The sequence below is a fragment of the Pseudochaenichthys georgianus genome, chromosome 12, assembly GCF_902827115.2.
Source record: "Pseudochaenichthys georgianus chromosome 12, fPseGeo1.2, whole genome shotgun sequence".
Taxonomy (NCBI): Eukaryota; Metazoa; Chordata; class Actinopteri; order Perciformes; family Channichthyidae; genus Pseudochaenichthys; species Pseudochaenichthys georgianus.
In genome coordinates, this window is record NC_047514.1 from 12,117,150 (window position 1) to 12,142,115 (window position 24,966).

The 24,966-nt window shown below is 39.2% G+C and overlaps 1 protein-coding gene and 2 long non-coding RNA genes across 3 annotated transcripts; all 3 read left to right on the top strand.

Moving 5' to 3' along the window:
• The first annotated feature begins 14,646 nt into the window (after positions 1–14,646).
• LOC117456617 (uncharacterized) lies at positions 14,647–15,417 on the top strand. Its single transcript, XR_011644186.1, has 3 exons — positions 14,647–14,905; positions 15,122–15,185; positions 15,368–15,417. It is a non-coding gene; the product is annotated as an uncharacterized lncRNA (long non-coding RNA).
• Positions 15,418–18,851: 3,434 nt separating this feature from the next.
• Positions 18,852–19,672, top strand: LOC117456618 (uncharacterized). The gene is made up of 3 exons (XR_011644187.1): positions 18,852–19,121; positions 19,338–19,401; positions 19,584–19,672. It is a non-coding gene; the product is annotated as an uncharacterized lncRNA (long non-coding RNA).
• A 3,366-nt stretch (positions 19,673–23,038) lies between these two features.
• LOC117456619 (kunitz-type serine protease inhibitor PPTI-like) lies at positions 23,039–24,112 on the top strand. Its single transcript, XM_034096553.2, has 3 exons — positions 23,039–23,334; positions 23,548–23,611; positions 23,792–24,112. The coding sequence occupies exons 1-3, from the start codon at positions 23,245–23,247 to the stop codon at positions 23,956–23,958; spliced, it is 321 nt and encodes a 106-aa protein (XP_033952444.1). The 5' UTR covers positions 23,039–23,244; the 3' UTR covers positions 23,959–24,112.
• The last annotated feature ends 854 nt before the right edge of the window (positions 24,113–24,966 follow it).

Genomic DNA, 24,966 nt, shown 5'->3' on the forward strand with positions numbered 1-24,966 from the left:
CACGGTAAATCTAAAAATCATATAGATTGTGCTGTGAAATTAAAGCTTTTTGGACGCGTCAGGATTGCTGCACACGCTGTACAACAACAGGTTGTTTCACAAGCCACCAGGAGAGCTCTCCGAGGTCTACAAGCTGCTCCAGCTCATGCTCACGATACCAGCCACCAGCACATCAGCAGAGCGCTCCTTTTCCTGTCTAAAAAGGATCAAAACGGATCTGAGGAACACGTGTGGACAGGACAGACTTGTCAACCTAGCCACAATATACATTGACTCTGTTGTTGTGGAGGGCCTAAAGGCCGCTGGGAAGTTCTATGACATTGTTATTGACTACTTCGCTACCATGAAAGACAGGAGAATGGCCTTCCTCTTCAAATAGGGTGAGTGAAATGCACACCCCTTTCTCTCTGTGCATACCTGTTGCCTGAACTGCCCGTGTAGCTATGTGTGCAATTTCTGATATGGTTCTGTTGGTTATTGTGCATTGCTTGCCTGGTCTGAAGTAGTTGTTTTATTGCAGTTGTTTAATTAGCACAGGGTGCTGCTATCCGAAAATCAGCACTGCAGATAGCATGCCATATAGGGCCCGATCACCTGAATAGATGAGATTGTTTATATTTTTGTGTTACTTTTGGACTACGGACTGAACTAATTACAGAGACGAGGACTGTTGCTGCACTTGCCGTGTGTGTTAGTGTAACAGATGTACATATGCAGTGGGGTTTATTTAATTTAATTTGGTATAATCACACACATTCTGTGTTTTATATTATTTTATTCTGTGTTCTTCATTTTATTGAATGTTAAATACCTGGCAAGGTCGGAAAGCTGTGCTCAGGAGTTTATTGTTGTGAGGACTTTCATTTCCTTTCTTTGTGATTTTACTTTTTGTATATATTGTGTCCCTCACGTTTCCTCTTCCCTTTTTGTAAACGTTCCAAGCAATGAGAGGAGTCACTGAGGGAAATGTATGTAAAACTGATCATTTTATCTGTTATCAGATTCAGACATTAAACAGAGATCGTCTCAACTTTACGCTGACTCGGCGGGTCTCGTCCATTATCAACACAACGCATATACTTTGATGTGAACGTACAACTTTAAAGGTCTCCTGATTTAGTTTGTGAATGAATGCTTCTTATTTATTAATTACCGAATCTGCATTGAGCGGCTGGTATTGCATTGGTGGGGGGAGGTTGGCATAAATGAATAAGAAAATGCTTAAATTAATAAGACCAGAGAGTTTCAGCTGGAGAGTGCGTGCGGACCTATCGCTTAGATAACAGGCGTGTACAAGTCCTGCATCTGTAGGCCTATAGGTCATTACTGGAGGCACTAGATAATACACACACTACCTCTGAACCTTTTGTGCAGCAAACACTATTTAATTGAGGCTTGGACGGGATGTGACAGCCGCAAATCAAAGGTCTGCTTTCTCACTACAAGTGCCAAATACAAGCTGCAGTATTAGCACATTTTAGTAATACTAAATGTAAGAATCAAGCATTAAAGTCAAGTTAATGAATTGGTTATTTTTTTAAATGATGGCCTCCGCAGTCATGTGGTAAGTCGTTTTTTTCACTTAGGCTGCAGAAGGTTACATAATAACAAGCAAGACGCGTATAATTCATAAACAACTCAGGCTGGAAAGCAGTGAAGAGGAGAAATTCATTTTAAAGAAGGAATGAGAAGTACTTTGAAAGATAAGGGGAAGTGCTGCCAGCAGTCCCCGGCTCTGTCGTATTGCTCAGAGCGCGATATGGGTGTGCATGACGCATAAACACACACAGACACAAACGGGGCTGCGAGCGATTGTGTGCAGTGTGTCGGTCAACAGGTTGGGGTATTGAAAAAGTGTGTGTGTGTGTGTGTGTGTGTGTGTGTGTGTGTGTGTGTGTGTGTGTGTGTGTGTGTGTGTGTGTGTGTGTGTGTGTGTGTGTGTGTGTGTGTGTGTGTGTGTGTGTGTGTGTGTGTGTGTGTGTGTGTGTGTGTGTGTGTGTGTGTGTGTGTGTGTGTGTGTGTTAGGGCTGCACGATTTTGGGAAAAAATCTAATTGCGATTTTTCTGACAAATATTGCGATTGCGATTTGTGATATTTATTTTTAAGAGACCCAATGGAAGTTTATTGTAAAATGCGGTCTCTAAAATGCGGTCTCTAGCACCCCCGCAGCCCGAGCTACGAGTGAAAGAACTAAACTTACATGAAACTTCCGTTGGGTTGCTTTAAAGTCAGGCTTCAGTTAAAGATTCACCCTTTTAGATGTAGAACATGTGATGGAGGATTACTAACCTGACTCAGATGGTTTGTTTCACCAAACTATCTAGGAAAGCTCCATTGGAAGCCATTTGGAAAGGGCAGGCACTTTCAAAAGCACTTTTCAAAAGCAGGTGATTGGATCAATCTATCTATCACCTTCTATCATGGACCACTTCTGATTGATTAACAATGGCTGGTACATGTGGAGCACAGCACTTCTGATTGGTGTGGATGACTGACACACAAGAAGAAAAAAAAAAAAATGTAAAAAAAAAAAATGAAGTTTAAAAAAAAATCGCAGGGTTTGCGATTTAATAATCGCATCATCTCGAATCGCGATTTCGATTTAATATCGATTAATCGTTCAGCCCTGTGTGTGTGTGTGTGTGTGTGTGTGTGTGTGTGTGTGTGTGTGTGTGTGTGTGTGTGTGTGTGTGTGTGTGTGTGTGTGTGTGTGTGTGTGTGTGTGTGTGTGTGTGTGTGTGTGTGTGTGTGTGTGTGTGTGTGTGTGTGTGTGTGTGTGTGTGTGTGTGTGTGTGTGTGTGTGACCAAATGAGGCAGTGACATGCTCTGCCAAGCCCCGGATACAGGACTCATGAACATGCTAATGCTAGCCGGATTAGCGACCCGGCTGAGGAAATATCCCTCGACTATTGGTGATAGCAAAACACCCACTGCTCCTTTTTTCCCTCTGCTTTATCTCCCTCTGCTTTCTCTTTTATTCCCACATGCCCTTTGTGTGACTTTGTACTTTTTTTAACTGTCCCCTAGCCAAAGCTTTTCAGATAAATGTGAAAATGTGAAAATGCCCGTTTTGTGTGACAAATGTCTTCCATCCCAACACACTCTCACTCCCTAAGCGTCCAATAGCGACGTTTGGTCAGTGTCCGTGGCGTCCAATTGTGACGCTCCTAGGCTCCTTCAGCGTCATAAAGGGACGCAAATAGCTTTCAACTGATTGCAATGTATTCCCATCTGCGTCGGGATTTGACGCTCATGGAAGCACGGCATTCGTTTATGCCGGCTGCCCTTAAAGAGCCTGTGACACCATCCCAACAACTGTTGTGCAATGAAATATTGGGCTACTAGTAATCTCGAACCGTCAGTTTAAAAAAGAAAAAGCGATACCGTTTCGTTAAATATCAATAATTTCGAACATCGCGGGGAAATTCCTTCACTCATTTTGAAGTTTTGGGGGAAGCCGGAAGTGACGTCAATGCGGGAACGCTTCGAGAGCCAAACACGGACAAAGTGTGTTGTGTCATGCGTAGAAATTGTGAATTACTGAGTTTAGGCACGTTAATAACGTTTTAATGAAGTTGACTACAGTATATTCATATTTGTCAGTGCTTTCATGTCAATTCGGCGACATAAACATAAATGATCGTGGTGAAGATGATGATTACATTAGGATTACAAATCGGGAGTGAGAGCTGCTGAATTTCCTCCCGTCGGATGTGATATAAAAACAAATCGATTATTTTTGTGGTTATAAACTCAAGTGGATGAAACTACATGTATTAGTGCTTTCATGTCAATTCGGCGAACATATGATACATTAAATGATGAGTGAGGATGATGATTAAAAATCGTTTGTTTGAGCCGGTCTGCATTTACTGATGAGAAAACAAACCGATGCTTTTTGTAGTTGTAGTACACCAACAACGTGGATTAAACGTGTGGTTTTTTACCACAATGTTGGGGAAATTAATGGATAAAATGCACGGATTATTATTATTATTCCCACTCCGATCGGGACACTAGGTCCACCGTTTCCCCGCAGCGAGGCTCCCCCCGTTGACAGTTTACGTGGGCTGGGTGCAGTGGCGGACTGGCCATCGGGACGAATCCCGATGGGCCGGTACCGAAGTGGGCCGGTCGGATAAGTAACTAGCACATCCCCCATAGGCGGCGCGTGAGGCTCAGGTTTGAGAAGGCTACATAACTTATTTTACCTGACGCTGCCCGCCTCCGGCGTCTATAGAAAAGAGATCCACTCAGTGTGCGGAGTTTAAATCTCTCAAGTCATATTACAGGATAAAGGAAATACAGTTTAAACTGCCGTATGCAGAGAAGACGCCGACGTGTCGCACTTATCATTCATATTACATCATCAATCAGATCATCGATCATATAATATCATAATATATCATATATTTCCTTATCTGAGTCATCTTCTCCAGCCTCATCTGGCCGTGCAACACTCACAGTGTCACAGACTGTATGCAGAAGTATTATTTAACACATTATGTTGACGAAACACTCGAGACAAATGTAATTAAAGTCAGATCCACTCGTGTCTTAGACGTGAACGCGCTCTCAGCTGGAGAGAGAAACCCTGGCTTGATTTACCGAGTTGATAACCAGCGTCGTAGGACCGCTTAGCGAGATCTCGTTTGTTAGTTTGTTGTTAGTTTGTTTGTTACTCAAACATATCCAGGGTCTGTTGAACTGGCTTCGTAGTACAGGGCACAGGTGGCTAGCAGCGCTAATGTCAAAGACACAGACATTATACATTATATTTGTATTTTACATCCCCCGCTCCCCCCGTTGACAATTTACTAGCGGTACCGAAGTGGGCCGGTCGAGAGTCCCGGGATGATTTTTAGTCCCATTCCACCACTGGCTACATGACCATATGATCGCCCATATTGACGCACCTCATTCCTAAACTTCTAACAGATACAACATAAACCGATCCTTCAGCCTCATATGAGCTCTCAGACACGTTCAACATTAACCTGTCATCGCTGTCTGAGCTTGCTGCTGTGTGCGCCGTCGTGCGTTTTTACATCTGACTGTATATATATAAAGGTTTACATGCAGATGCTGGGATCCTGGACGGTGCAGCTGGAGCGCTGTGCCCGCAATGACGTCACCCATCATTTGGCGGGACTTGAAGAATCCGCGAGAAGATCCAGAAAATTGTCAACATTGAAGGCAGATTAATGGTTATCAAAGTACAAATATCCAAAATCAGTTCAGTAACGGTTTTCAAGGGGACAATATGTACTCAAATTGATGGGTTTGGATGATGGGGGAAAACCGTGTCACAGGCTCTTTAAAGGCAATGTGAGCATCCATTCCCATTGGATAACGGAGAATTTTACACCCGGAAGTAAGTACTCCTCTTACTGTCGATTGATTTTACAGTGATATCTGCACTACTCATCGACTAAAAAACACCAGATTATCCTTGTTAATTACACAACATTGATTGGTTTAAATTGTGTACAATGTTTTTGTATTTTTCCCCTTCGATTCGGAGAAACAAATATGTTTTCTGAGTAAAGGATGGCAGAAGACACTACACTACCCAGAATCCCCAGCTATCGTTTGGCCTACACCATGTGCTCTGTTTGACAAACCCCGTTTTTTTCACCATTCATTCCGATGGCTGGCGTCTATGTCACATGATCTTCAAATGTCTCCCTGCAGAAAAAGAAAACATGGCCGAACTTCGTTTTATTCTAGGTGTAAAATGCCTATTTTAAAGTTAGTTTGGCCATTAAAATGCGTTTTGATGTCATTTGATGCGAGAAATATGAGTTGTTATTTCAGATTATGTGTGCAGTGGATGTACATGATCTTTAGTTTGCTAGTTATTACGAAGATTACTTCAGGAAATCGCGACGTTTTCATTGTTACCAAGGTGGTTGCTAGGGACGCTGCTATCGATATTATTTCTGTTATGTTGTTAATGGTGTTATCTTTATTGCTACCCCCTTCCCCGTCAATGTATAGTGTTGGTCCACAGCCTAAACATATTAGTTTAACAAAATCCGCATCTAAAGATAGCCTACGTTATTTTCCCCTGTGCAATTCCAGTCTCACATCTCACAGCACATCGTCATTAACAAATACCGGAAACAGACCGAAATAATAATAATACCTTATTCCGAGTGTGCTTGCTTTTCTCTTTGAAAGTCATCACATAACGGCATTGTAATACACGGTTCGGCTGCATTACATATTACATATCTGCCGTAGTTCTGTATTTATAGAGCCCTGATGAGAAGACAAACATGAGGAACTGAAAACGTGACGTGGATCATAAATATATCAGCCATTAAACAACATCTTACATTTCTTTTCACACAATGCGTCTCCTTGCAGTATCAACACTAATTCGGCTCACTTTTATATTTGATCCAATTGGTAGATAGGCTGTATTTACACCATAAAGGTGCACAGCTGATATAAAGGGACACCTGGTGGTTAAAGCATGTTATTGAATTTCAATATTTTTATTATTAGATATTAATACGATCCCTATAAAGTATATTCATTACTCGTTATTCTCTACTAATTGTTAATTAAAGACTGTATGTAATGACTATTTTGCACATCCCTTTCAAGATTTCAAGATTTTCTAAGGTTTATTGACATTATAGGCCTACACAACTGTGGTGTAGTTCTGCACTGAATGAAAAACTTGGGTTGCAGGTTCCTCAATAGTGCATTACAAGACATCTATCAATATTTGTGCATACCTCCAGCAATGTTAACTATGTTGAAGCACTTATTTTAACTGATATTATACATAATGTATTATACTCTATACATAATGTATACATAATGTATACATAATACATAATCTATACATATACTTTATACATAATGTATTATAATGTATTATACTCTCTCGCTCAGAGAAAGGAGTACGAATGTACAGCTTCCCCACTGATACAGAGCGGAGGAAGCAGGAGCAATTTCACGACCAACAGCAAAAAAATATGTGATTGATATACAAACACTGCATTTGCACTTTTTCACAAAACGAAAACCACACCATTGGGAAAGCTTAATGTTTTGTTTAATACAAAAAAAAACAGGGAAAGGCTTGAAAAACACAGAGTTGAGACTCAGGGTGCAGGGTGAGGGTCTCCGTGCAGGTATTCAGGCTCCATTGAATCCCCCTCTGGTTCTTGTGCTGAAAGAGGGAGTAACAGACAGGAGAAAGGGTTATACACACCTATATAGCACACCTATTGGATGGGAAATTGCCTTGGGGAGATAAGGTGTGGTCTCTGTTCCCAACTGAAGTTATGGAACTTTATTATTTGTGAGTTTAACAAAGTATGACAAATGGCATCAGTAACAGATGTGATATGAATTCCTATAAAGTTGTCTCACATTCTTGGTCATATTTTATATACAGTATGTAATGAGTATAACATGTCCAGTAAGTATAATGTGTTTCCTAATACTGTGTATTCAACCACTATGGAATATGTATGTGGGCAGACAAAACTGAGTTGTTCTGTGTGTGAAGTAGGGGTGGGCGATATTGAAAAATATGTTATCACGATATTTTCAGGCAGTATCACGATAGACGATATATATATCACGATATTTTTTCATGTCGGTTATTATGGTTATTTTTCAAGTTACTTAACAGTACAAGCACAAGGTAACAGAAACTAAAGCAAAAAGGAGTAACAGACCAAAATAGCATTTCAAGCTAGTTTTATTTCAGAAATGAAACCCTGAATGAACAAGTGAGCAGTGAACATCAATAAACATGAAAAGGAGGGTAAAACATAACTAAGTAAAACATCAATGAGGAAAAGTCAGTGCCAAATAATTAAAATGTAAACTTTAGAGTAGACTTGAAGTGTAATAAAAGACTTTAGCATAACTGAAGGGAAAAACATAAAACGCCACAGCGTCAGTTATGTCTTTCCACCGTTTGATAGTCTTTTCATCAGGAGCCCCTTTATGAAATGCCTGCCCTATGGTTGCTCGCTGCAAAGAAAGGGGGCGGGGACTTTGGGAGCGTGTCAAACAACTCGGACTGAATGCAAGCAGAGGTGCGCTGACATTGTGAAATCGATCGGGCTTGATATATGGTGAAATTAAAATCAGTAGGTGAGGCTGGGGGAGCGGGAGGGGAAGAGGCTCTCCGTCCGCTGTCATAGCCCCCTGCGCCGCGCACGGAGGGCCTCTTCCCCTCCCGCTATTTGTTTTTTTTCCAAAAAAAATTCCAAATTTTTTTTTCAATTTTATCACGATAGGACGATATCTCTGAAAAAGCATATCGTGGAGACCTAATATCGTCACGACGATATATATCGTCATATCGCCCACCCCTAGTGTGAAGTAACCTCAAGTCACTCGTTTGTCAAGACAAAAAAGGGCAAGACTAGGCTGAGAGCAGAGGCTATACCCACCATCTTCGTGCATCGACCTGTGGTCAAAAAGAGAAGGGCCCCTGTATCTACAAAGCCCATAGCTCATGATCACAGCGATAGTGTGAAAGGTGACACAGGTATAATAAGTATGAACTCTTAGTAACAAAAGTAATATTTCTTATTTTTAAGTGGTATAATATTTTAAATGTTCGAACATTTACAGTGCCATGTCTTCTACTTACATTAGTCTCAAAGATTGAAGGAAGAAGGAAAGGGATCACTGCCCTCCACCTGCCAGCACCCAGACAGAGGAGCGCAAACAACAAAAACAAGCAAGGTGTCCCGTCATGTACCTGGAAGTTTGGGTTGGCAAAATGGAGTAAGAGAGGGACTTGAAAAACCTTGGGGGCTCTCTACTCATGTTGTTACAGTTGTCTTGGTTACAGCTCTCAAGTTTTTTTTGGTGCCATTTCCACATCTTTAGAAAATATGAAAAAATTGAAGTGAAATCAACCTCTTCTCTGGAGAACAAACTTTGATTTCTCTGTCTTGTGAGTTTGCAGTCTTGCAGTTTTGCTCCTCCACCTGTAACATCACTGCCCCTCCACCTGCCATACAGTAGGTTACTAACAAGATTACTTATATAATACAGTGATAGAATACATGTTTAGTATGCTTACTTATATAAAACAGTAGTATTAAACTTACCTTGTGTTTTCACTCTCACTTAAGTCCCTCTCCCTTTGCCATCAATCCAAAATCAGCTGAGCTGCAACATTATACAGACAGGTAATAATCAACATAATCACAAGGACACAATATGGCTCTGCTAAAAACACTCACTCTCACACGCACCAAAGTTATATTTATCTAATATTTAACTCCCTCCACCCCCGCATACAATCCCGTTTAGAAAACCCTCTTCTATAATTCAACAACGTTGGACCAAATGACATTAAGAGAACGGAATTTACAATTGAAAGGCTGTTCAACGTGTGTTGCTAACTTGCTTCGGTATCCTAGCTTGATCTGTTATCTGTAAACGTTCCCTAAATCTACTAATTTAGGGATAATCCACTGACATCCTTTAATACACATGTTAATTTGAATAAGATGTACTGATAATATCCGCAATATAAATCTTTAAACTTCTTCTTACCTTTAAAAGTCCGTCACGAACGGTCTATTATGCTGCAACTCTACAGCTCTACTAGCCTTGGCGCTAACTTCCGGGGAACGATTGAGAGGCTCCACGATCCGCCATTGCTGTAAAAAAGTGGTCCATTGGAGTGAACGGAGATGTCATAACTCTTCTATTATATGGCTCTGGCTACAACCATAGAGGCTACAACGTTAGTTAGTCATAGTACTGTACTTGACCCTTTAGCTTTAGCCGTGTTCGTGGTGATTGTGCCTTTTAGGGAATATTGTTACAAATACCAGACAATTAAAATGTCGTGCTGTGCGCTTGAATGTACTAACAGAACTTCCAAGTAGTTCTAAAATGATAATATTATATATGTTCACCCCGTTCGCAGGTGTTTGTGTGCTTGGTAGCTTAGCCTTAGTTTGTTACTTATTAGCCAGCTAAGGACGTAACCCTTTATGCATACATATACATTTTAGTTTATGATTCAGCCTTGGGTAATACTTTTATAGTCTATGGCTATGACGCCCATAATGCTAAACGGGAGCAAATGTTAATAGGGTACCCAATTATCCCAGTGGTGGCCGCCGGAGCTAACGGAGCCGCAGGGGGCTAGCTCCAGCCGGCGTCCCGGAGCTAGCCCACTGCGGCTCCGTTAGGTCCGGGCGGTGGAGTCCGTCTTTTCTCAACGTGTGAATGACAAGCATTAAGAATAACAAAATATAGCTAATTCTCTTGCAGATTGTCTCATTTGATTATGAATGTAATGTTTATATAGGGGAACTACACTGTTAGCAGTAACTTGGTATGCATGTATTTCATGTTAGCTTAGCTTCTTAGCCTGAGCTAGCTCTGTTTACTTCCAGTTCGGAGGCAGCAGGTCCCGCCTCGGCTCCGCCTCTTTGCCCTTATTAATCTATTATTTTTTATATTTTATTGTAATGTAGAGACAAGGCTTTTAGTGACAATCATGTATTGCTTTACAATTATATGTAAAAAAAAAACGGACGGACCTTTGATTTTTGTTTGGGGGGTCTCCAGTGGTCTCTTCCAGCAGTCCGTCGAAACACCCAAAACAGCCCCAAAAACAGCAGTGTTTTGGGAATAGGCCTATATGACAAAACACAATGAAACACCTAAGCTTATATATTCAGAGTTCATTCATCAATTGACGATACCAAGAGGCTAAGTATATATTGTTTAACAAGAATATATATCTTGCGTGCATAACCTTGAAAAATAAAGATATTATTGAGTATTTCGAGTATTATTGAGAGAACGCCCTCCCCCATCCAGCGCGCCCTCCGGCCCCATCCAGCGCGCCCTCCGGCCCCATCCTGCGCGCCCTCCGGCGCCCTCCGGCGCCCTCCGGCGCCCTCCGGCGATCCACCTGCATCACAGCCACAGACAGACTTAGCCAGACAAGACATTTAAAAACTCTTATAGATGAAAAACATAACATTCAGTGGAACCTGGTTCAAGATTGCCTCAAACTCGTTTTCCAATATGGTTTGCAGCATCACAATATGCTATTTCACTGATGATATGTATCAACATAAAACAAAAAAGCCAAACCTCAAGGGACAGTTAAAAAAGAAAAGAAAGAATGATTGAAAATCCTCTAAGGACAGATGTTAAGTTAAGCCACTCACCTGATCCATATCAACAGGGACACCCTGGAGGGTCCAGGTCCATCCCAGCAGCAGCACAGAAACCAGAATCATTGCTTTCTCCATCTTAACAATATGTTGTCTTAGCCTGTTTGTAAAATATCTGAATCAAAGGCAATACATCTTTCTTGTTGCCTCTGTTTCTTATACCCTAATTTCTGCCCAAATAAGGCATTGACGTGTAACTTGTTTGTTTTGTGGTTCCCCCGCATGTCCTTATGTTACTTCTTCAGCAAAGATAAGTTCTGCCCAACCTTTGACTTGGCTGTACACATAACCAGGGGTTAAATTGGGCCAGTGTGCTCTGACGTCATCACTCTCGCACATTTGTCAAATGTTTACAAAAAACGATATGTTAAAACTTTTCTCGTTCTTAATATAGACTATATTTAAGGTCGATATGTGTTGACTTTATTTTAAAATAGTAGATCTGTGTGACCGGATATAGTTGTTCGGCTTAGTGAACGTGTGTCTCTGATCCGATATGATACAGATAATGGAGCAGTTACTTAGGGGCCTCAAACAGTTTATTTTGCCATTATTCTGCGAAAAAGAACAGCATAGACCAATTGACCAGCCTGAGCAGCCTGTAGATATTAGTCTGGAATGGTTGGCTGGTTTAGAGGGGTTTTGGACACAGCTGGCCGGTTTAGCTGGTTTAGCTGGTGCACCAGCTAAACCAACTAAACCAGCCATCCTGGCCAGCTAAAAAAAACATCATAGACCAGCATAGTATGCTGGTATGCTGGGCTGGTCACCAGCATCCATCTATCACCAGCTTATGTTTAATAATTAAATATACCATGCTGGAAGCTTACCAGGATTCCAAGTGACAAGCATACATTGTTTAAATACTGGTATGATTATTTAAACCAGAGAACATAAATATATTACAAAGATTGATTGTGTCATGTATTCTGGTATCTACCAAAATAAAGACATTGTAAAGTGTTCATAACAGTATTTTTAATTGAATAAATAGCAATAAATAGCTAGTTAATGTAATAAAATACACAGTAACAATATAATAATTATACAAATAAAAAACCAACCTGCAAATCAACCTATACATCAAAAAATAAATATATGATCTAAAACAGGTGCATTTGATTTAAAAATAAAAGTAATAAATATAATTCAATATTTAAATGGTAACACAAACAGTAACATGTATGATAAGAAAAATGCAACAAAGAAAGTGTTTTTTGTTTTTCCTTGTGTTCATGTCCATAATGTTTCCCGTTGTGTAGCGTCAAGCCTTTCCCAATCTGGCCTGCATTTCTGTCTGTTGAAACCACTTCTTGAAGCAAACTGAAAAGAAATGTACTGATATAAGTACACTGCAAAAAGAAAACTTGACATTTACGTTAACATTTGGGCTGCTGTGGTTGCCAGAACTTGACCGTTAAAGTATGGTAAAATACATTACAAATTACAGTTGGTTGGCATAGACGTTAAAGTCAACAATTGCTTATGGTGAATTACAATGGCAAAAACAAATAGAGCTAGTACACTGTATCATGCAGCTGTATCATCTGGGAAATAGAAGAATCGGATCAGGATTCGGTATTGGCAGACAATCAATATCAAATTAATTCGGATCATTATTAGCATCAGCATTTGATCACCTTTGTCGACTTGCAGCATAAATAAAAAGAGGGGAATTCATCCACAAAAAACACACTGGACGCTGCACTAGGTAAGAAACCAGAGGAGACTGTGAGGTCCACCGTAGACGGACCACGTTTGGACAAAATGTCCTCTCCATTAAAGGCAGCTCATTGTGGAATAGCCTCCCAACTGAGATACGGGATTGTCCCACTCTCAATAGTTTTAAAGGTCAACTAAAAGAATGGTTGAGAAACAAACAGATGTGCAATCACCGCTAAATGCACTTTAAAACTGGGGTTTCTCCTCTTGCACTTTATGTATCTCTTTTATCTTCTCTTGCACTTTATATGTCGTTGCTGCTATATTGTATTACCATGTCATAAATACTTGTTTGTGCTGCTCTTGCGCTTTTGCACTTTTTGCATATCATGTATTTGTCTTTGCTATGTGTATAATTGTCATGTTCTTAAATGTTTTATGCGGATGGAAATGAGCTCCAAGCTAAAATCCGGCATATTTACACTATTTGCATTTCTTGTTTTAAGTGTTCATTAATGTACATTGTCCCTGCTGAATAAACGATAACAAAAAAAAAGAGACCGACTACAAAAGGTAGACTCAATGGCTCTTGATGACATCAATGAGCAGTCCCAATAGATGTTGTTGTATAAAAAGAAATAGAATAGGTCCAGAATTCTTCTATTTTGTGTTGGATGATTTGTTTTATTGATTGCTGATGGATCAAATCAAATCAAGTTTTATTTATATAGCACATTTATAAACGATTTTTGGTCGAGCCAAAGTGCTGTAAATATAATAAAAATATCCTACAGTAGAGACACTTTACAGCTAATACAACAGCACAGATTGTTCAGAATATCAGTATGAGAAAAAAACGACACCCTCTGTCCTTAGACCCTCACATCGTACAAGGAAAAACTTCCGGAGAAAAACCCACAGTTTAGAGGGAACAAATGGGAGAAACCTCAGGGAGAGCAACAGAGGAGGGATCCCTCTCCCAGGACGGACAGACGTAACAATAGATGCCGTGTGTAAATCGAAGAGATAATACATTTTACAGCATAGGTAGTCCAATAGTTAGGAAATGCATGTGTCTGTAATAAGAAGATGAATCCACGAGGATGTCAACTACTATGGATGTTAAGATGTGTTTTACAATTAAGATGTGTTTTACAATTAGAGCTAAGGAAGTAACAATAGCCTCCTAACAAAATTAAGGTTAAGTTAATGTTAACGTAACGTTGTAAGAAAGCAAAACGAACCTTCAAGAAAGCTTTTACTCTCAGACTGGGTGAAAGTGTTGACTTTTAGCGCTTTTCCCAGTAGACAGAGCTGTCAGAGCTGTTCTATGCTGGTTTAGCTGGCCAGGCTGGTCTTGAACCAGCATGACAAGCATGGCAAGCTTGTCCAGCCTGGTAAACCAACTAAACCAGCCTAACACCAGCTAAAACCAGCAACCATCTTAAGCTGGTCTAAGCAGGGTAGTCATTGGTCAATGCACTGCCTGCTGAAATAAGTGATACGATGGGCTGGTAAGAACTCAGATGCTCGATTCCGTTGCTTGGTAATATTCTTTATTGTAAAGAAACCAAAGCCATCAATAATTACTTCTAGGCTCTACTCTCCTACTGGGTAATGTAACATAGATCTCTGGCAAACAGGCATGGCTATAACGACAACACAAGATGAACCAACACAAGACAAAGGGAGAGAAGGACTATATACACATTTGGTAATGGGGCACAGGTGGACACAATCAGGGGCGGGAACAACAATCAGTCTAGCAGGTGCCACACGGACAGGAAGTGCCGACACCTGGAGAGAGAGAGTAGAGTAATTAACCTCATAAGACAGATAGACAAACACAACAGCTAACAGGATCCTAGCGCTAAAACCTTACAATAAGGAGAATAAGAATACAAGGGGGCTATATTTCCATCAATTCTAGAAGAGACAGCTGGACATAAAGACAGACATTATGGAGAAAAAAACGATTGTGTTTGCTGTGCTACTGCTGCTGCTGGGGTGCACGTGGACCATCCAGGCAGACGTTGATGAGGATGAGGTGACTGGCTGACCTCTTACTAAACATTATGTTGGTTACATGTACATTTCTGTGGAATATTGTATGGCTGTTGGTTCTTTATATTAATGATCTGCTGTGCAAACATTTAGAACGTGTTTTACCCTTATCTTGAAACATGTTGAATTGAATGTTTAGTGGAATATTTGTATAAAAGTTTTCAAATGTCTTGTCTGACTGTCTTTGGCTCGGAAACAGGTGGAGAAACCTGTGAATACGACTGTGGATCCTGCACACGTGGAAAACTTCAATCCCTTTTCAAGTATGCCCAATATAACCTTGTTCAATGCAATAGGTAATAGATTAGTTTATTTACCCCGGTACACTTGATGTGCAGTGAGGCTAACTGAGTGCTGTATGGTAGTACATTAGAGATCCTGAATCTGATGTTAAAGTACTAACAAATGTTGTCTTCCCCTTCGTGTTCTCTCGCTCCCTGCAAAGGACTGTAAAAAAGCACCAGAACACGGGCCTTGTCGGCCATTGTTAATCATTGAAAGGTACTTCTACAACCCCTCCTCAATGACCTGTGAGATCTTCTCCTATGGCGGGTGTGGGGGCAACCTGAACAACTTTGAAGATAAGGCAAAGTGTATGGAGAGCTGTCACACTGCAGAAGATGAGGATGATACAAAAAATGGGTCTGATTAATTGTCCAATGTTGCTTTGAAAACACACACCAATTTAGACTGCAGCTGCCAAGTGTTAAACACTGTGTGAATGTTATCTGTCTCAGCGTTTTGACTGTCTGTATCACGATAATAAAGTTTAACATTTTACTTGTGCTGTTTTCTGTTTTTTAAGTATATTTATTTATTTAACCTGGATCAGTAACAGCATTAAAATGCTTTACAAAATATTATTTAATCAGGGAACGGCCTGAATCAATGAACATATTTGGCATTGCTATAAAGAACCAGTGTGGCAGCCTATCAAAAGACCATTTTTTTTAAAAATGGTCAAGAATGGTCCTGCTTCATGAAACAAACCAAATAACAAATGTGTCCTTCACAAGTAGGGCTTCATATGTTTAAACACATGAATAAACATCAATGTCAAAAAAGTCAACCGTGAAAAAGTGAGTAACGGTAAACTTTCCTCAATCGTGTGTGTGTGATGAGTGGAAGCAGGAAGCAACGTGTTCTTAATTGTAGCTGCAATAAAACATGAAACTTTACAACTGTATACATCTGCTGCTACTGACAGTAAATAATGTAAACGTGAAAATGCTCAAATATCAGAATATATATAAAACACACATAGACCAATTGACCAGCCTGAGCAGCCAGTAGATATTAGTCTGGAAAGGATGGCTGGTTTAGAGGGGTTTTGGACACTTTAACCGGCCACCAGCTAAACCAGCCATCCTGGCCAGCTAAAAAAAACAGCATAGACCAGCATAGTATGCTGGTATGCTGGGCTGGTCACCAGCATCCATCTATCACCAGCTTATGTTTAATCAAATATACCATGCTGGAAGCTTACCAGGATTCCAAGTGACCAGCATACATTGTTTAAATACTGGTGATTATTCAAGGGTTTATTATCTAAGGATAGAGGGTGTCGTTTTTTCTCATACTGATATTCTGAACAATCTGTGCTGTTGTATTTGCTGTAAAGTGTCTCTACTGTAGGCTATTTTTATTATATGTACAGCACTTTGGCTCGACCAAAAATCGTTTATAAATGTGCTATATAAATAAAACTTGATTTGATTTGATTATTCAAACCAGATAACATAAATGTATTACAAAGACTGATTGTGTCATGTATTCTGGTATCTACCAAAATAAAGACATTGTAAAGTGTTCATAACAGTATTTTTAATTGAATAAATAGCAATAAATAGCTAGTTAATGTAATAAAATACACAGTAACAATACAATAATTATACAAATAACAACCAACCTGCGAATCAACCTATACATCAACAAATACATATATGATCTAAAACAGGTGCATTTGATTTAAAATAAAAGTAATAAATATAATTCAATATTTAAATGGTTACAAAAACAGTAACACATATGATAAGAAAAAGGCAACAAAGAAAGTGTTTTTTGTTTTTCCTTGTGTTCATGTCCATAATGTTTCCCGTTGTGTAGCGTCCAGCCTTTTTTGAAGAAAACTGAAAAGAAATGTACAGATATAAGTACACTGCAAAAAGAAAACTTGACATTTACGTTAACATTTGGGCTGCTGGGGTTGCCAGAACTTGACCGTTAAAGTATGGTAAAATACATTACAAATTACAGTTGGTTGGCATAGACGTTACAGTCAACAATTGCTTATGGTGAATTACAATGGCAAAAACAAATAGAGCTAATGTACACAGTGCAGCTGTATCATCTGGGAAATAGAAGAATCGGATCAGGATTCGGTATTGGCAGACAATCAATATCAAATGAATCGGATCATTATTTATATATAAGGTCGATATGTGTTGACTTTGCACTTTATATGTCGTTGCTGCTATATTGTATTACCATGTCATAAATACTTGTTTGTGCTGCTCTTGATCTTTTGCACTTTTTGCATATCATGTATTTGTCTTTGCTATGTGTATAATTGTCATGTTCTTAAATGTTTTATGCGGATGGAAATGAGCTCCAAGCTAAAATCCGGCATATTTACACTATTTGCATTTTCTTGTTTTAAGTGTTCATTAATGTGCATTGTCCCTGCTGAATAAACGATAACAAAAAAAAAGAGACCGACTACAAAAGGTAGACTCAATGGCTCTTGATGACATCAATGAGCAGTCCCAATAGATGTTGTTGTATAAAAAGAAATAGAATAGGTCCAGAATTCTTCTATTTTGTGTTGGATGATTTGTTTTATTGATTGCTGATGGATCAAATCAAATCAAGTTTTATTTATATAGCACATTTATAAACGATTTTTGGTCGAGCCAAAGTGCTGTAAATATAATAAAAATATCCTACAGTAGAGACACTTTACAGCTAATACAACAGCACAGATTGTTCAGAATATCAGTATGAGAAAAAACGACACCCTCTGTCCTTAGACCCTCACATCGTACAAGGAAAAACTTCCGGAGAAAAACCCACAGTTTAGAGGGAACAAATGGGAGAAACCTCAGGGAGAGCAACAGAGGAGGGATCCCTCTCCCAGGACGGACAGACGAACAATAGATGCCGTGTGTAAATCGAAGAGATAATACATTTTACAGCATAGGTAGTCCAATAGTTAGGAAATGCATGTGTCTGTAATAAGAAGATGAATCCACGAGGATGTCAACTACTATGGATGTTAAGATGTGTTTTACAATTAAGATGTGTTTTACAATTAGAGCTAGGGAAGTAACAATAGCCTCCTAACAAAATTAAGGTTAAGTTAATGTTAACGTAACGTTGTAAGAAAGCAAAACGAACCTTCAAGAAAGCTTTTACTCTCAGACTGGGTGAAAGTGTTGACTTTTAGCGCTTTTCCCAGTAGACAGAGCTGTCAGAGCTGTTCTATGCTGGTTTAGCTGGCCAGGCTGGTCTTGAACCAGCATGACAAGCCTGGCAAGCTTGTCCAGCCTGGTAAACCAACTAAACCAGCCTAACACCAGCTAAAACCAGCAACCATCTTAAGCTGGTCTAAGCAGGGTAGTCATTGGTCAATGCACTGCCTGCTGAAATAAGTGATACGATGGGCTGGTAAGAACTCAGATGCTCGATTCCGTTGCTTGGTAATATTCTTTATTGTAAAGAAACCAAAGCCATCAATAATTACTTCTAGGCTCTACTCTCCTACTGGGTAATGTAACATAGATCTCTGGCAAACAGGCATAGATATAACGACAACACAAGATGAACCAACACAAGACAAAGGGAGAGAAGGACTATATACACATTTGGTAATGGGGCACAGGTGGACACAATCAGGGGCGGGAACAACAATCAGTCTAGCAGGTGCCACACGGACAGGAAGTGCCGACACCTGGAGAGAGAGAGTAGAGTAATTAACCTCATAAGACAGATAGACAAACACAACAGCTAACAGGATCCTAGCGCTAAAACCTTACAATAAGGAGAATAAGAATACAAGGGGGCTATATTTCCATCAATTCTAGAAGAGACAGCTGGACATAAAGACAGACATTATGGAGAAAAAAACGATTGTGTTTGCTGTGCTACTGCTGCTGCTGGGGTGCACGTGGACCATCCAGGCAGACGTTGATGAGGATGAGGTGACTGGCTGACCTCTTACTAAACATTATGTTGGTTACATGTACATTTCTGTGGAATATTGTATGGCTGTTGGTTCTTTATATTAATGATCTGCTGTGCAAACATTTAGAACGTGTTTTACCCTTATCTTGAAACATGTTGAATTGAATGTTTAGTGGAATATTTGTATAAAAGTTTTCAAATGTCTTGTCTGACTGTCTTTGGCTCGGAAACAGGTGGAGAAACCTATGAATACGACTGTGGATCCTGCACACGTGGAAAACTTCAATCCCTTTTCAAGTATGCCCAATATAACCTTGTTCAATGCAATAGGTAATAGATTAGTTTATTTACCCCGGTACACTTGATGTGCAGTGAGGCTAACTGAGTGCTGTATGGTAGTACATTAGAGATCCTGAATCTGATGTTAAAGTACTAACAAATGTTGTCTTCCCCTTCGTGTTCTCTCTCTCCCTGCAAAGGACTGTAAAAAAGCACCAGAACACGGGCCTTGTCGGCCATTGTTAATCATTGAAAGGTACTTCTACAACCCCTCCTCAATGACCTGTGAGATCTTCTCCTATGGTGGGTGTGGGGGCAACCTGAACAACTTTGAAGATAAGGCAAAGTGTATGGAGAGCTGTCACACTGCAGAAGATGAGGATGATACAAAAAATGGGTCTGATTAATTGTCCAATGTTGCTTTGAAAACACACACCAATTTAGACTGCAGCTGCCAAGTGTTAAACACTGTGTGAATGTTATCTGTCTCAGCGTTTTGACTGTCTGTATCACGATAATAAAGTTTAACATTTTACTTGTGCTGTTTTCTGTTTTTTAAGTATATTTATTTATTTAACCTGGATCAGTAACAGCATTAAAATGCTTTACAAAATATTATTTAATCAGGGAACGGCCTGAATCAATGAACATATTTGGCATTGCTATAAAGAACCAGTGTGGCAGCCTATCAAAAGACCATTTTTTAAAAATGGTCAAGAATGGTCCTGCTTCATGAAACAAACCAAATAACAAATGTGTCCTTCACAAGTAGGGCTTCATATGTTTAAACACATGAATAAACATCAATGTCAAAAAAGTCAACCGTGAAAAAGTGAGTAACGGTAAACTTTCCTCAATCGTGTGTGTGTGATGAGTGGAAGCAGGAAGCAACGTGTTCTTAATTGTAGCTGCAATAAAACATGAAACTTTACAACTGTATACATCTGCTGCTACTGACAGTAAATAATGTAAACGTGAAAATGCTCAAATATCAGAATATATATAAAACACACATAGACCAATTGACCAGCCTGAGCAGCCAGTAGATATTAGTCTGGAAAGGATGGCTGGTTTAGAGGGGTTTTGGACACTTTAACCGGCCACCAGCTAAACCAGCCATCCTGGCCAGCTAAAAAAAACAGCATAGACCAGCATAGTATGCTGGTATGCTGGGCTGGTCACCAGCATCCATCTATCACCAGCTTATGTTTAATCAAATATACCATGCTGGAAGCTTACCAGGATTCCAAGTGACCAGCATACATTGTTTAAATACTGGTGATTATTCAAGGGTTTATTATCTAAGGATAGAGGGTGTCGTTTTTCTCATACTGATATTCTGAACAATCTGTGCTGTTGTATTTGCTGTAAAGTGTCTCTACTGTAGGCTATTTTTATTATATGTACAGCACTTTGGCTCGACCAAAAATCGTTTATAAATGTGCTATATAAATAAAACTTGATTTGATTTGATTATTCAAACCAGATAACATAAATGTATTACAAAGACTGATTGTGTCATGTATTCTGGTATCTACCAAAATAAAGACATTGTAAAGTGTTCATAACAGTATTTTTAATTGAATAAATAGCAATAAATAGCTAGTTAATGTAATAAAATACACAGTAACAATACAATAATTATACAAATAACAACCAACCTGCGAATCAACCTATACATCAACAAATACATATATGATCTAAAACAGGTGCATTTGATTTAAAATAAAAGTAATAAATATAATTCAATATTTAAATGGTTACAAAAACAGTAACACATATGATAAGAAAAAGGCAACAAAGAAAGTGTTTTTTGTTTTTACTTGTGTTCATGTCCATAATGTTTCCCGTTGTGTAGCGTCCAGCCTTTTTTGAAGAAAACTGAAAAGAAATGTACAGATATAAGTACACTGCAAAAAGAAAACTTGACATTTACGTTAACATTTGGGCTGCTGGGGTTGCCAGAACTTGACCGTTAAAGTATGGTAAAATACATTACAAATTACAGTTGGTTGGCATAGACGTTACAGTCAACAATTGCTTATGGTGAATTACAATGGCAAAAACAAATAGAGCTAATGTACACAGTGCAGCTGTATCATCTGGGAAATAGAAGAATCGGATCAGGATTCGGTATTGGCAGACAATCAATATCAAATGAATCGGATCATTATTTATATATAAGGTCGATATGTGTTGACTTTGCACTTTATATGTCGTTGCTGCTATATTGTATTACCATGTCATAAATACTTGTTTGTGCTGCTCTTGATCTTTTGCACTTTTTGCATATCATGTATTTGTCTTTGCTATGTGTATAATTGTCATGTTCTTAAATGTTTTATGCGGATGGAAATGAGCTCCAAGCTAAAATCCGGCATATTTACACTATTTGCATTTTCTTGTTTTAAGTGTTCATTAATGTGCATTGTCCCTGCTGAATAAACGATAACAAAAAAAAAGAGACCGACTACAAAAGGTAGACTCAATGGCTCTTGATGACATCAATGAGCAGTCCCAATAGATGTTGTTGTATAAAAAGAAATAGAATAGGTCCAGAATTCTTCTATTTTGTGTTGGATGATTTGTTTTATTGATTGCTGATGGATCAAATCAAATCAAGTTTTATTTATATAGCACATTTATAAACGATTTTTGGTCGAGCCAAAGTGCTGTAAATATAATAAAAATAGCCTACAGTAGAGACACTTTACAGCTAATACAACAGCACAGATTGTTCAGAATATCAGTATGAGAAAAAACGACACCCTCTATCCTTAGACCCTCACATCGTACAAGGAAAAACTTCCGGAGAAAAACCCACAGTTTAGAGGGAACAAATGGGAGAAACCTCAGGGAGAGCAACAGAGGAGGGATCCCTCTCCCAGGACGGACAGACGAACAATAGATGCCGTGTGTAAATCAAAGAGATAATACATTTTACAGCATAGGTAGTCCAATAGTTAGGAAATGCATGTGTCTGTAATAAGAAGATGAATCCACGAGGATGTCAACTACTATGGATGTTAAGATGTGTTTTACAATTAAGATGTGTTTTACAATTAGAGCTAGGGAAGTAACAATAGCCTCCTAACAAAATTAAGGTTAAGTTAATGTTAACGTAACGTTGTAAGAAAGCAAAACGAACCTTCAAGAAAGCTTTTACTCTCAGACTGGGTGAAAGTGTTGACTTTTAGCGCTTTTCCCAGTAGACAGAGCTGTCAGAGCGGTTCTATGCTGGTTTAGCTGGCCAGGCTGGTCTTGAACCAGCATGACAAGCCTGGCAAGCTTGTCCAGCCTGGTAAACCAACTAAACCAGCCTAACACCAGCTAAAACCAGCAACCATCTTAAACTGGTCTAAGCAGGGTAGTCATTGGTCAATGCACTGCCTGCTGAAATAAGTGATACGATGGGCTGGTAAGAACTCAGATGCTCGATTCCGTTGCTTGGTAATATTCTTTATTGTAAAGAAACCAAAGCCATCAATAATTACTTCTAGGCTCTACTCTCCTACTGGGTAATGTAACATAGATCTCTGGCAAACAGGCATGGATATAACGACAACACAAGATGAACCAACACAACACAAAGAGAGAGAAGGACTATATACACATTAGGTAATGGGGCACAGGTGGACACAATCAGGGGCGGGAACAACAATCAGTCTAGCAGGTGCCACACGGACAGGAAGTGCCGACACCTGGAGAGAGAGTGTAGAGTAATTAACCTCATAAGACAGATAGACAAACACAACAGCTAACAGGATCCTAGCGCTAAAACCTTACAATAAGGAGAATAAGAATACAAGGGGGCTATATTTCCATCAATTCTAGAAGAGACAGCTGGACATACAGACAGACATGATGGAGAAAAAACCGATTGTGTTTTCTGTGCTACTGCTGCTGCTGGGGTGCACGTGGACCATCCAGGCAGACGTTGATGAGGATGAGGTGACTGGCTGACCTCTTACTAAACATTATGTTGGTTACATGTACATTTCTGTGGAATATTGTATGGCTGTTGGTTCTTTATATTAATGATCTGCTGTGCAAACATTTAGTTCATGTTTACCCTTATCTTGAAACATGTTGAATTGAATGTTTAGTGGAATATTTGTATAAAAGTTTTCAAATGTCTTGTCTGACTGTTTGGCTCGGAAACAGGTGGAGAAACCTGTGAATACGACTGTGGATCCTGCACACGTGGAAGACTTCAATCCTGTTTCAAGTATGCCCAATATAACCTTGTTCAATGCAATCGGTAATAGATTAGTGTACTTACCCCGGTACACTTGATGTGCAGTGAGGCTAACTGAGTGCTGTATGGTAGTACATTAGAGATCCTGAATCTGATGTTAAAATACTAACTAATGTTGTCTTCCCCTTCCTGTTCTCTCTCTCCCTGCAGAGGTCTGTAAAAAAGCACCAGAAACAGGTCCTTGTGAGGCATACATGGAAAGGTACTTCTACAACCCCTCTTCAATGACCTGTGAGATCTTCATCTATGGAGGGTGTCTGGGCAACCTGAACAACTTTGAAGATAAGGCAAAGTGTATGTCACACTGCAGAAGATGAGGATGACACAAAATGGCTCTGATTAATTGTCCCATGTTGCTTTGAAAACACACACCAATTTAGTCTGCAGCTGCCAAGTGTTAAACACTGTGTGAATGTTATCTGTCTCAGCGTTTTGACTGTCTGTATAACAATATTAAAGTTTAATATTTTACTTGTGCTGTTTGCTGTTTTGGAATGGTCCTGCTTCATGAAACAAACCAAAAAACAAATGTGTCCTTCACAAGTAGGGTTTCATATGTTTAAACATCAATGTCAAAAAAGTTAACCGTGAAAAAGTGAGTAATGGTAAACTTTCCTCAATCGTGTGTGTTTGATGAGTGGAAGCAGGAAGCAACGTGTTCTTAATTGTAGCTGCAATAAAACATGAAACTGTACAACTGTATACATCTGCTGCTACTGACAGTAAATATTGTAAACCTAAAATATTTACGTGAAAATACTCGAATATCAGAATATATAAAACACATACAGAATGAGAACATGTTATATACTACTTGATCTGATTACTGGGACACAACACCACACATCAAACATTAGGAGTAACGAGTCTTTCAAAAAGTCCTTTCTGTGATATAGGGCTATATGAATACAAATAACTTAACTTGACTGTACCATACCGTCTATCTGAAATAAGGAGCTGGGAAATAATTTTAGATTTGTTCAAAAAGCAAAGAAGCACTACCTCAGCAGATAACAGTAACAAACAAGAAACAACTAACAGTCATCCATTGTTTTTATTGGAGGTCTGCTATAATATAACTTCCACTGTTGGGCAGAAACTGATAATATGGAACGGTGTAATGTGATTAAATTACCATATGAAAGTGTTTGTGATCAATACAGTTATTGTATATATATATAATATATGTCTCTGAGGTAACCCTTTGGAAGTTATTGCTCTACTCTACTGCTTGTTTTCAGCGGAAGCTGTCTTTGCAGGCTGAAAGTGCACTACTGCCATCCTCTGGTCAATGGAAATATTTAGGCTTTTTTCACAAGACCTAC